The sequence below is a fragment of the Xiphophorus maculatus genome, chromosome 18 (assembly GCF_002775205.1).
Source record: "Xiphophorus maculatus strain JP 163 A chromosome 18, X_maculatus-5.0-male, whole genome shotgun sequence".
NCBI classification, from domain to species: Eukaryota; Metazoa; Chordata; class Actinopteri; order Cyprinodontiformes; family Poeciliidae; genus Xiphophorus; species Xiphophorus maculatus.
In genome coordinates, this window is record NC_036460.1 from 16,584,667 (window position 1) to 16,597,122 (window position 12,456).

Below are 12,456 nucleotides of genomic sequence, written 5' to 3' on the forward strand. Positions count from 1 at the left end.
TTTAGACAAATATATATACGAAACCACTTCAGATTAGGCCACTCCACTAAATCCTCCTGATGACAATGTCTTGTATGGGTAATATTTTTAATGCATCCTTATAGGACAGACTACCTAGTCCAGTCTTTACAAAGAGATCAAGCAGTTCCTATAGAGAGATTATTTGTTTGCAAACACAGCGGATGCTCGCTCAGCTTGACTGCAGCAAGGGTCGGTTGGCCTTTAAAAGCTCACTGGTTGCCATGGTTACCCGCATTTATCTTGCTGTTATAACAATAGCCAGCATTTTTTCAGTGTACTACAACTCGTTATCACAGTGTGATAAAATGAATTATGCTACAACATTGACATTAGTGAATGAGATGAGTTCTAATGACCCATCAGCAATATTGAACAAAACAGGGATTTCCTAAAATGTAATTTAATTTGAAAAAAAAAATACTCATATTTACCATGCAAAGGACAAATAAAATACAATAATTTCTTCCTAGTTTGGTCACATTGAGAGGGAAAACAAGAATGTTGCAGCATTCATCAAGGCAGGCGATAAACTAAGTCATCAGAAATTTAAAATGCAGTGAGTTGAATTGTTGCATTCAACCTGCGAATTGTAAATTATTTTATTAGCCTATTGTAGTATTTTTTAGCCTAATCAATGAGAAATTAACTATTGAAAGAAATCTCGGTTCTTTATGTAACATTAGAACCAGCTGAGTACTGGACCGGAGTCCTACCCAACTCTCCAGTCGTGTCAGTAATACTGTATGTCATGGTCAACAGTGTCAAATGCTGCACTGAAGTACAACAGAACCAGAATTATGGTTCTTGCACAGTCTGTATTTATATGGATGTCATTGAACACTTTGACGTGGGCAGTCTCAGTACTGTGCTGAGCCCTGAAACCAAAATGGTTGGTTGTCATTAGGAAGCTATTTCACTGTTTAAACATTACTTTTTCAATAATTTTGCTGTAGAATGGGAGGTTGGAAATTTAAGTTACCGGTAAATGTATCATAATTTTGGTGAAGGTCTTTTTCATTAGTTGTTGCTTGAAATGATAATGTTGAGCCACAATTCCAAAACAATGTCTGATTTTCATTGGTTAATTTTTCCTAAAACTCTACTAATTTCACTTTTGTCCAATTCAAGTTATTTTAGTGACCATTGTGGGATTTTTGGTAATTAACATTTGACATTTCTCTTCCTATGTCCAGTGTTATAGCCAACAGCTTTGAACTACTGGTTTAAAGGACTTTTAAAGGGTCAGCTGATAATTGTGGTTTAAAGAAAGGCATTAACATTTAGGTCATCGCATTATTCCTCCATTGAGAATTTCTGGCCACTTCAGTTTTGCTACCTCAGTTTTACAAATGCCCCCACATCCACCTTGCAACAGCAGCAGATCATCTTTTTGTTGTTTTTTACTATTGTTTAATTCTCCTAAATTTAGTCAATGCAAAGGACAGAACTTCCATCATATTAAGACAAGTTTTTCAATGATAAACAATATCTAGGTGAATTAAACATATTTTGAAATATCTTTATTTGTGTAGTATTGAATCATACCTGGAAACATTTCATCTCGCAACTGGTAGCAGGAATTTGGTAAATCTTGGGCATTTTTCACATCCTCCCATTTTCTCACAGGCATTGGAGGACGGAATCTTAGGACAGAGCGAGGCACCACTGCATACGGAATTCCACGAAATGCTTGAATATGACCGTCTAGCACATTAAAATACTTCCCTCTAACCTTTCCACTTAAGGTGGAGATTATAGGTTCATTTTCATTGGCAAATGATGTAGTCAGGATGAGAAGTAGCAGAAGCAAAGGCTGAAAGTCTGCCATGGGAAATCTAAGAAGGACAAAGCAAAGGAACAGATACCCATTATTATTCATTCAAGAACTAACACTTTTAATAAACAGTGATTTTACTTGAATCACTCAAAAATTTCAAAAATCCCCATAGGCATATCTCAAGTTACAATTAATAAAACTCTGCCATTACCTAGATTACCTATAGCAACCCCAGCCGAGCCCATTTTCTCACAACCCAAGCAGAACGCCAGTACCTTTAAACTTAGTCCACAGGGTAGGATTTTTGTTCCTGATTTTCCCCTTCTGACAACATGTTGGATTGTCATGGCCCAATATCGCGTCTTGTGTGGTGTCCCCCTACTGCAAACCAGAACGCAGCTTTTTGACAGGTAAGCCAACCAGAGAGCACGGTGAAATAAACACGGAGGGGAATCCCAGACAAAAAAAAAACTGACATGGTGGAACTAGAGTCCGGTGGACATCAGAATTGAAGGACTGTCTGGTTGATATATGGAAACACCGTGAGCCATGCAGCTATACTATGGTACGCACTGTGCAAGAAAATAATACACTGCTCAAAAAAATAAAGGGAACACTCAAATAACACATCCTAGATCTGAATGAAAGAAATATTCTCATTGAATACTTTGTTCTGTACAAAGTTCCATTTGCACAACAGCAGGTGAAATTGATTGTCAATCAGTGTTGCTTCCTAAGTGGACAGTTTGATTTCACAGAAGTTTGATTTACTTGGAGTTATATTGTGTTGTTTAAGTGTTCCCTTTATTTTTTTGAGCAGTATAGTTTTTGAATTTTTTTTAACTATCTAATCCTCTTACACAACCTACTAACACAATTGTAGAGAAATCTTATTGACCGAACGGGACTGTAACGCAGTTGTACAAAGCATAGATGAACCATAGCTTCCAGATCAACAAAAAGAAAGTATGAGTCTAGACCACAGGCGTCAAACGTCAGTCCTGGAGGGCCTCTGCCCTGCACCTTTTAGATGTTTTATATAAATTCCTTCCTCTTTCTTCTAAATTTCATCTCTCCTGCCATATGTTATTTATTTTATCTGTAATAATTGAGAACTTATCTGCACAAGGAGGAGGTAAGTAAGCCATTTCATTCCAGTGTTTTGTACCTGTGGCACATCTAAAAACTGCAGGACAATGGAGCTTGAGGACTGGAGTTTGAGACCCCTGGTCTAGACCAAGGTGCAAGAGAAATCAACAAAATCGCTGCTGAAGGGATCAACCCTTTTGAGATAGGTAAGGAAAACAGGTCAGTCAATGTGGACAAGCCGCCTCCGAGCTCTATGACATTTCATTGCTTAGTGAACACGAAGAGTGCGCATAGCATGGAGGAGTTGTGCGGCTTGGAACATAGTTATACAGTAACGTACACATGTCCGTCTCAGCTTGGAGATAAAAGCTTCATTAGCTAAGCTAATTTTGCTAGTTCGACAGTAAGTACTACAGTAAATACTACTGATATTTATCTTAGTATTACAGAGAGGTGGAAGAGTACTCAAAAATAGTGGTCGAGTAATATTTGTAGTGTACTTATGCTGTTTGCAAATTAGATAGGAAGAGATGAGAGCTGGTTTTGAGCCTGTGGATTGTTTCTTGTTGTCATAGCAACTCCGTAGCAGCTGCCTTCCAGAAAGACTGTCAGTTACAAAGTTTCCGGAAGTGTGGCGTCACATGACAACTACAGGATTATTTGTTTGTAAACACAGGAGAATATTCAACTGCCAGAGAACCGTTTGACAGAACGAGGCCAGCAAATGAGACGGTTTCGGGCAAAATAACGCTGGACTCAACAAATTGCACCACAATGTCAAACTTCACTCAGAAACATAAAGATAGAACCCTGAATAACATATTTAGATAGTTTATCAGCAAAAATAAAAGTTGATTTGGGTGTCAGTTTCAATTTAAGGTGACAAGAGCACAAGATAAAAATAAATAAATAAATAACAGTAATATTTTTGGTTTATATAACCTGTCACATAAAAAAAAGGGTGTTTTTTTTCCCAAAGTCATAATTTCATCATGTTGTTTGGATATAGCTTTACTTACGATTTAATGAGATCTAATCCCTTTAAAAGCACATTCCATTCATCATAGCATTAAAATCCACATATCACCACTGTAAGAGCTGAAGCACATATAAGATGTGAGTAGCTAATCATTTTACAATGCTTAAATTCATACGCTACTTTAAGTTTATGCCAAATAAACATATCAACAGACAAAATACACATTAAAAGAAAATACAATGTACAATTAACAAACCTTTTCAGTATTGGCATGGGCTGCCAGTATGAAACAATGTTTCTTGTTGCAAAGTGAAATACAAAGTGCTGTACTAACTGCTGTAACTGTCATAACTCCTATACCAACTGCTCTATTTGGGGAAAACCAATTAACTGTTATACAACAGCACTAGACAGAGCGCAAATTCAAAAAGAAATGTATACAGCTCAAAACAGAAATCAAGGACTTCACTACATAAACATCAAAATTACTGGCAAAAATAAAATCAAATTTGCTGCAATAAAAGCCGTTTATGGTTTCTCACATTATTCATACATTTGTAAAAGTCAGCATTCCAAACTAGATATTTAATCCTTTTAGAGTACAAAATAAATATTTACATTTCAAATAAAATATTTAGTTAGGAAGCTAAATATTTAGCCTTCAAACAAATGTTTAGTTTCCAACTTGATGTTTAAATATGCATTTTTCTAACTATATATTTAGTTCTAAACTAAATATTTATTTTCCAAGGTAAAAATTTAATTTTCAAACACTTTTTTTTTCAAAGCAACAAACAGTTAATTTTCAAGCTATATTCATTTTCCAACCTGAATATGTAGCTTAGACCTAAATATTTAGCATTTATGTTGCTGGCTAATCTAGAAACCTAAATTATTATGAATCATTTCTGCCTGTAGCCACTAGGCTTTACAATACCCAAGTCTGAGTGACTTAAATCTTATTTTCTCTGCACTCATTTATATGTTACTTATAGATTCATATATTTGCATGTGTTAGTCATTTATTTATTTACTTATTTATATTTAGACATATTGAATTATTTACATCAATCTTGGGTATATATTATAAACTTTGTCTTTTGTGACTTTGGACAGAGTAGCTTGTCAACTAATAAGCAATTTCCCCTTGGGGATCAATAAAGTCTATTCCACAAGATGAAATGGAGTGATAAAATCCCCTCTTTTAATAATTTAAAAAAAACTGACTTAAGACGTATACTGCCTAGTTGAAAAACGTAACTTTAATAATTAGAAACTTGCAAAAACTTGTAATGCGTCAAAAAATTAACTTGATCTCATAAGCAGATCCCTCTGTTATATGTTTTTACTTTTATTTTTCTTTTTGTGGTAATATACCCTTTTTTATATGTATTTGGTTCTATTTCTGACACTTCTTGTTATGAAAACAGCATAACTAAAAAGGTACACATTGTTTTATTTTAACAATGTATATATATTTATTTTATGAAGACAGTTTCATTTCTAAACGTTTTCTATTATTGTTAGACGTGTTTTCTAACCAAGGTTCTCTTCTCAGGTCTTCATTTCATCATCCCTGCAAAATGAATTTAATTCATTATCCATAATGAATTATGGTGTTCCAACATGCTGAGCCCTTATGGAGTCACAAGGGGTGCCTAGCTTCAGAGGTCAATGGGTGAAAGGCGACAGGTTGGACAGGTTGGACCCTGGACAGGTTATCATCCATCATGGGAATTTAATTCAGTTGCAAAATAAAAAGTGATCATTTTGATCAAGATTTGTGAAAATTATTTACATATACTGTTGGAGCTGCTTATGAATTTCCTTATCTTAAAAAATTGTGAACTTGAACAAACATGTTAATGAATTGAAATACGGTAAATCTGATGAACATAGGATTGTTCATTCTACACATATTAACCATATAAAAGATTAATAAAAAAAATAAAAATTCCTCCATCAGCACACAAAGAGACATTATTTCTATTCAATTTCTAAACCCTGTTTATTCTTTTCAGGGTCGATGGGCCAGAGGTTATTTCAGCTTTCAGTGGATGGTTGTGAGTATTTACTTGTCTACAAAACATTTCATAGCTTTTGCACAAGAGAACATTTACTCAAATAAAGCATACTTATGAAGCCTAGGTGCAAATTCAAACTGGAAGAATCTTTTATCCCCACCGGGACCCGTTAATTGAAGCGACCTGCCCACAATCGTCGACCTATCAACGCCGGACCAAGCCACGTCACGTCCAATCATCGACCAAGTCCCAGCTGATAAGGACCTTCATTCATGGCGTCCTTCGCTCTCCAGCCGAGCTCAACCCACCACCACCCCTTCTCCTCCATTCGCCCAGTCCTGAGGCCCCCACCCTTCTTCAACCTCCACCACCAGTGCCGGGCCCTGGGGGATGACGTTCCTAACAGCATCGGGATGCTCATCTGAAGCCTATCGCTAACGCTGCGATAACCGTTATCCCCAGCCGGGGCCCGAGCGCCAAAGACTTTAAATTCTGTTTGTCAATAAACTCTTCTAATTGTCTTCTTATCTCCGTCTGAGTCTCTCCAGATTGAATTAACTGTGTGCTTTATTTTTGTTAACATAAGCATTTCAATCCATTGTTTTTCTAAGAAACATTACATATACATCACTGTTTCTTTAGCACAGCTTTTTTCTCTTTTTTTTTCACTGAACAAGACTCCAAAACACTTCTTTATGCCATAATACCACTAATTGGCTGTTTGCGGATAAAAAGTTGTCTGCCATGTGTATGTAAGCAATATGCAAGGAATCTCATGGGAAATGTTGGAGTCAGAGCTCGTCATGTGGAGTTTAGTGCTTAGTCAGGAAAATATGTTTTCCACACTGTATCCACACTGGTTTCCTTATTTATCTTAAGAAATGCTGACAGTGTTATGTGTAGTCCTGAATGAGTCACTTGTGACATGTGCCAATGAAAAACGAGATGCAACACAAAGGACAGGAAACATAGTCTCAGGTAAAAATATATAAAATATAGGAAATAAGAAGGAAAAGACTAAGCGATAGAGAAAAACTCTTCCAGCAATGAAAACAGTGAGAAACAGCTCATTGTTGCAGATGTTACATAGAAGAATTGATTTTCCTTGGATGAATATATGCTGTGTTTATATTTGAATGTTTATGCTTAAATTATTTTTTTCTCCAGTTATACCTGTTTGGTATAACTGCTTGAAGCTATTTACAGGCTGCATTTGTTTTTTTGTTTCATTGACAAACATTAAGCATTAAGCTCATTGGATAATTTATATAAAAAATTTGACAAGTTCAACTCCAGATTAATCCAGATCATTCATTGGGTTAAAAAACAACAAAAAGCAAAACAAAATTTACCTACTTTTTCCTTTTTTTTCTCCATACATTTTAAATCAATTTTCTTCCTACTGAATACAACTGTCATGAAGTGCGGGGTATGGCGGTGAGGCAGACGCTGTAGACCCAGGTACGGAGTAAAAATGGTGGTTTTAATGCACAGAGTTACAAACAAAAATCCAACACAGTCCAAAAACCAAGGCAGCACTGCTGAGCGGAATCCAGGGCTCAACGCAGGTAGCAACAAGGCATACGAATGGACTAGATGCCAAATGAGACGAGGACCCGACAGAGACGCAGAGACACAGGTGACACTAAATACACACGGGGTAATTAGGGAACGAGAAACACCTGGGAAACAATCAAGGGGAAGACAGGACAACACGAAGACTCGGGGACACAGAAAACTCTAATTAAATACACAGAAAACACAGAACATGACAACAACAGTCTTTGATTTACCCACCGATAATTTAACTCCCCAGTTATAAGCCCAATTTTCAGCAGATGTAATAGCATTTTGTATTTTCTCATACACTAATCTTACATTTTTCCCTTTCCTCCACAAGACTCCATCATCAGCAAATAATGACTGCATGAGATCCTGATCTACTTCTGTAAAAACATCATTAATCATGATTGAAAATAATAAAGGACTGATAATACTTCCCTGTGGAGTTCCATTATAAATTTTATATTTATCGGATCTTGTTACTCCTCATCTGTACCCATCTGTATAATTCTATTAAACAAACAATCTTTAATCCAATTATAAGTCCTTCCTGTAATCCCCATTTTATATAACTTTATAAGTAACCCTTCCATACCATGTCATATGCTTTCTCAATATCAAAAAATATTGCTACCACTACTTCCCTATTAATTTGAGCTAATATCTGATTCCAAACACACAACTGGATCCATTGTACTCCTTCCTTTTCCGAATCCACTTTGACATGTAGACAAAAGTCCTTTATTTTCTACATAATATGTAATCCTTTCCATTATCATTCTTTCCATAATCTTTCCTAAATATGAAGTAAGTGCAATTGGTCTATAACTTGAAGGGTTTGTTGGATCCTTTCCCAGTTTAATAATTGGCACAATAATTGCTTCTTTCCAATTAGAAGGTAATCTTCCTTGTTTCTAGATTTTATTATATAAACCTAAAAGTTTTTCTTCAGCTTGATTCCCTAAGTGTTTTAACATAATATAGCATATCTGATCTTTTCCTGGTGCTGTTAATCCTGATCTAAATATTGTTCTCTTCATTTCTTGCATAGAAAAAGAAACATCCATCACATTACCTGGAGTTGTTTCACCTTCTAAAATAAAATCATTTCAATCATGAACTGCAACTCCAATTTCACACCCTGTTGTTTCAATAATAAGATGTAAATGTTTGTGGTTCGGATTCTCCTCCCGCCCCCTTTCTCAGTATGTACGAAGCCTTGGTGGACTATATACATATATTTTGGTGACTACTAATAAAAACCAGATCCAAATCCAATTTAGTTGACTACAGCTGTGCAATACATGTAAAATTAAATATAAGTGCAGGAAAATAATTAAGTAAGATGATTAAGAGAAAATACATGGGATGTGTGTGTGTCCACCCCCCCATATATATATATATATATATATATATATATATATATATATATATATATATATATATATATATATACATACAGAAGGGGTCTCACTCCCAGAAGGAACAATAGCAGACATAGAGGACAGTTACAAGTACCTAGGTATACCACAAGCAAATGGCAACCTCGATGAGGTCACAAGGAAAGGAGCCACAGCTAAATACCTCCAACGAATAAGGCAAGTCCTGAGAAGCCAGCTCAATGGCAAGAACAAAATCCGTGCGATAAACAGCTATGCCCTGCCAGTAATCAGATACCCTGCTGGAATAATTAGCTGGCCAAAGGAGGAGATAAAAGCCACGGATATTAAGACTAGAAAACTACTAACAATGCATGGAGGGTTCCATCCCAAATCCAGCACCCTGAGACTGTACACGAGCCGCAAGGAAGGAGGCAGAGGACTAGTGAGTGTGAGAACCACAGTCCAGGACAAAACAACTAAGATCCATAAATACATCAGGGCCAAAGCCTCAACAGACAATGTGCTCAGTGAATGTCTCAGACAACAGGGAACGGAGGTTGAGGTGCCAGAGATACCATCATGGGAGGACAAGCCCCTACATGGGATGTACCACCAGCAAATAACCCAAGTGGCTGATATCAGTAAATCCTACCAATGGCTGGAAAAAGCTGGACTCAAGGACAGCACAGAGGCCCTCATCCTGGCCACCCAGGAACAGGCCCTAAACACCAGAGCAATAGAGGCCCAGATCTACCACACCAGACAAGACCCAAGGTGTAGATTGCGCAAGGAGGCCCCTGAGACAGTCCAGCACATAACAGCAGGGTGCAAGATACTGGCAGGGAAAGCGTACATGGAACGACATAACCAAGTTGCAGGCATAGTGTACAGAAACATCTGTGCAGAATATGGACTGGAAACCCTGAGATCAAAGTGGGAAACACCCCCAAAGGTGGCGGAGAACGCCAGAGCTAAGATCATGTGGGACTTCCAGATCCAGACAGACAAAATGGTAATGGCGAACCAACCAGACATTGTCGTAGTGGATAAACAACAGAGGAAAGCCGTTGTGGTAGATGTAGCAATACCAAGCGACTGCAACATCAGGAAAAAGGAGCACGAGAAACTAGAGAAATACCAGGGCCTCAGGGAAGAACTGGAGAGGGCCTGGAAGGTGAAGACCACAGTGGTGCCTGTGGTCATCGGGGCCCTCGGGGCAGTCACCCCCAAACTGGACCAATGGCTACAACAGATCCCAGGAACAACATCAGACATCTCAGTCCAAAAATGTGCAGTCCTTGGCACAGCCAAGATACTGCGCAGAACCCTCAAGCTCCCAGGCCTCTGGTAGAGGACCCGAGCTCAGAGGATAAGAACCACCCGCGGTGGGTGAGAAGGGAATTTTATACAGTATATATATATATATATATATATATGATATATATATATATTTAAAGATGTATGCACGTGTGTTCTGCAATGCAATGGGTGCTGCGGCCAAAAGAGGAAGGAATTTTCCTGTGATCAGAGTTTTATAGATCTGACATCATGGCGATTCCAGCTGTGGTGACTCCTTCCTACATGAAAATGGGTTAATGCTGCATCCTGTGTCTCAAAGTTGTGCCAGTCTCTTTTGTTCTTTTTGTTCCTCTCATGACTGTGCCAAACACAGGCACTCTGACTTCTGTGGTTTGGAATCAGTTTCATAAGTAGGGTTAGTTGTACAATAGATCACATCCTCTGCATAAACTGTGTTGGCAAAACGCTCAGTCAGACAGATACTTCTTTCTCTGCACTAAAGTCTTCTATGACATAGACCTTTTTTTGTCCCTAGACGTCCTATCCAAAGTACAATGATCACATAGGCTTTTAAAGCTGATTAAACTTTAAATAAAAAATTAACATGCTCAGACTCAGTTTATGATTAAATGTTGTCCTTCTTCTAGATTTCTGTGCAAGAGGTCCCTAACCAAGAAACCAATGAGCTGATATGTTATTATAGGGAAACATGAAATAATGTTAGGAAGACAAAAAAAACAAAAGCCTTTGATGTGCAAATCTTTCTCTGAACAGTTTAAGAAAATGACTCCCAATCTGCTGTCCATAAGGACAGCCTTGTTTCTGGCGGTCAAGGGTTCATGGATTTATGTGTTTTGTCAGAAGACCAAAGCTGCTGGGCCACACATGAAGCTTTCACTGATGCCAGATTTAAAGTGACCTTGTCTATCATGACTAAGAACATCATCTGTCTGTGGATAATCTGGGATTTTTCTCTGTTTTCTCCCTTTTCATCAAGCTCTGAAATGCAAAGATTGCACATCTGTTGAGGACTTTCCAATTTGTTGTCTGTGACTGTAGCATTCAAAGTAACTTTTTTGTGATCCACATTTGCTTGACCAAATCCCTCCAATGCCTTACCCAATGTGCTATGTTGTATATACAGATGTAAAACAGTCCTTCAATATAAGTTCGGTGTGTATGAAGTTAACCAAAGAGAATGCAGTAAAGTCTGAGACTGCAAATAAAATACATTGAAGTTGAAGCTAATTAAACTTCATGTTAAACTTGTTTCATAGCAAGAAAATAATCATGTTTGGTAGTGCCATTGGGTATTTTTAATACAAGAGTAAAAATCCAGAAACTCCAACCTTTCAGTACCTTCTGACACTTTTAAAACGTTGAACCTGAATCAGCATCACACCACTCAGAGTGGATTCTGTCTCGTTTCTGGGGCACCAACAAATAATCTTATAAGCCTGATCTGCATTAGAGAGTCCCCATGCAAAGTAGCAGCTAAAAGATTTATGTGTATTACCACTACAACATTTGCTTGATTCGCCACACTTCAAAGCAAATATCAGATGTAAGATAGGTCAATTTTTTTTCTCCCTCTAATCTTTTTCCATCAGAGACTGCTGTTTTCTCTCCTCGAGTTGGAGTGGGCACCTTGCTGTATGCAGCTCCAGGGCAGAGCTAACTGACACTTAGTGCCATAGCTCTCTTCAGCCAGAGAAAGTGGAGGTGTGATATTCACAAATTCCTACAATCTTTTAAAAAGTTAACCACAATAGTAACTTCAAAAGCTGGGAACCTACAAGTTATGTCCTCCCAATGTATCAAATTATAGGAGAGATGTATAAATCACATTAAGTAAAAAACAAAGAAGTAGTTTGATGAATCGGACTCCTATTATTTAGAATGCCCATTGCTTTGATATTTATCAAAACATTGATAAACATCATTGTAAGTGTATCACATACACTTACAAGGTCTTATTTAATCTCTTCCTTCTTGAGTGGTTTGCTGCTTAAAATTACACACTTCACATTTAGACATGGTCAAAGCAATTTGCACGAACACAGACGCAAAGGCTTCCTCTTTTTAAGCACACTTTAGAAAGATGAGACTAAACACAGTTTAACCACTTTGACTCAGTGTATGCCCCAATATACCTCACTTCTTGCTTCTTTAGAAACCTTTGCTCAGGGAAACAAAATCTGTAATCAGCTTAGTTGTGTTGATGCATCAGACATTTTTAATCAGCAGTATTGAAAAGAGAGCAGCTCAGCACTAAGGAGCTTGGCAAATGCAGAGCACTGAAAAGAGAAATGAAGTGATGAA

General features: G+C 37.4%; 1 protein-coding gene across 4 annotated transcripts in view; it reads right to left on the reverse strand.

Annotated features, from left to right (window-relative positions):
- Positions 1 to 2,388, reverse strand: part of LOC102224809 (acetylcholinesterase-like) — a 28,175-nt gene extending 25,787 nt beyond the window's left edge. For 3 of the 4 annotated variants that reach the window (XM_023350969.1, XM_023350970.1, XM_023350967.1), the window contains exon 1: positions 1,567 to 2,388. In XM_023350969.1, coding sequence (XP_023206737.1) covers positions 1,567 to 1,900 — 334 coding nt within the window. In that variant the 5' untranslated portion in view covers positions 1,901 to 2,388. The remainder of the gene's footprint in view (positions 1 to 1,566) is intronic. The other variant, XM_023350968.1, reaches the window with a different exon arrangement.
- Positions 2,389 to 12,456: the final 10,068 nt, after the last annotated feature.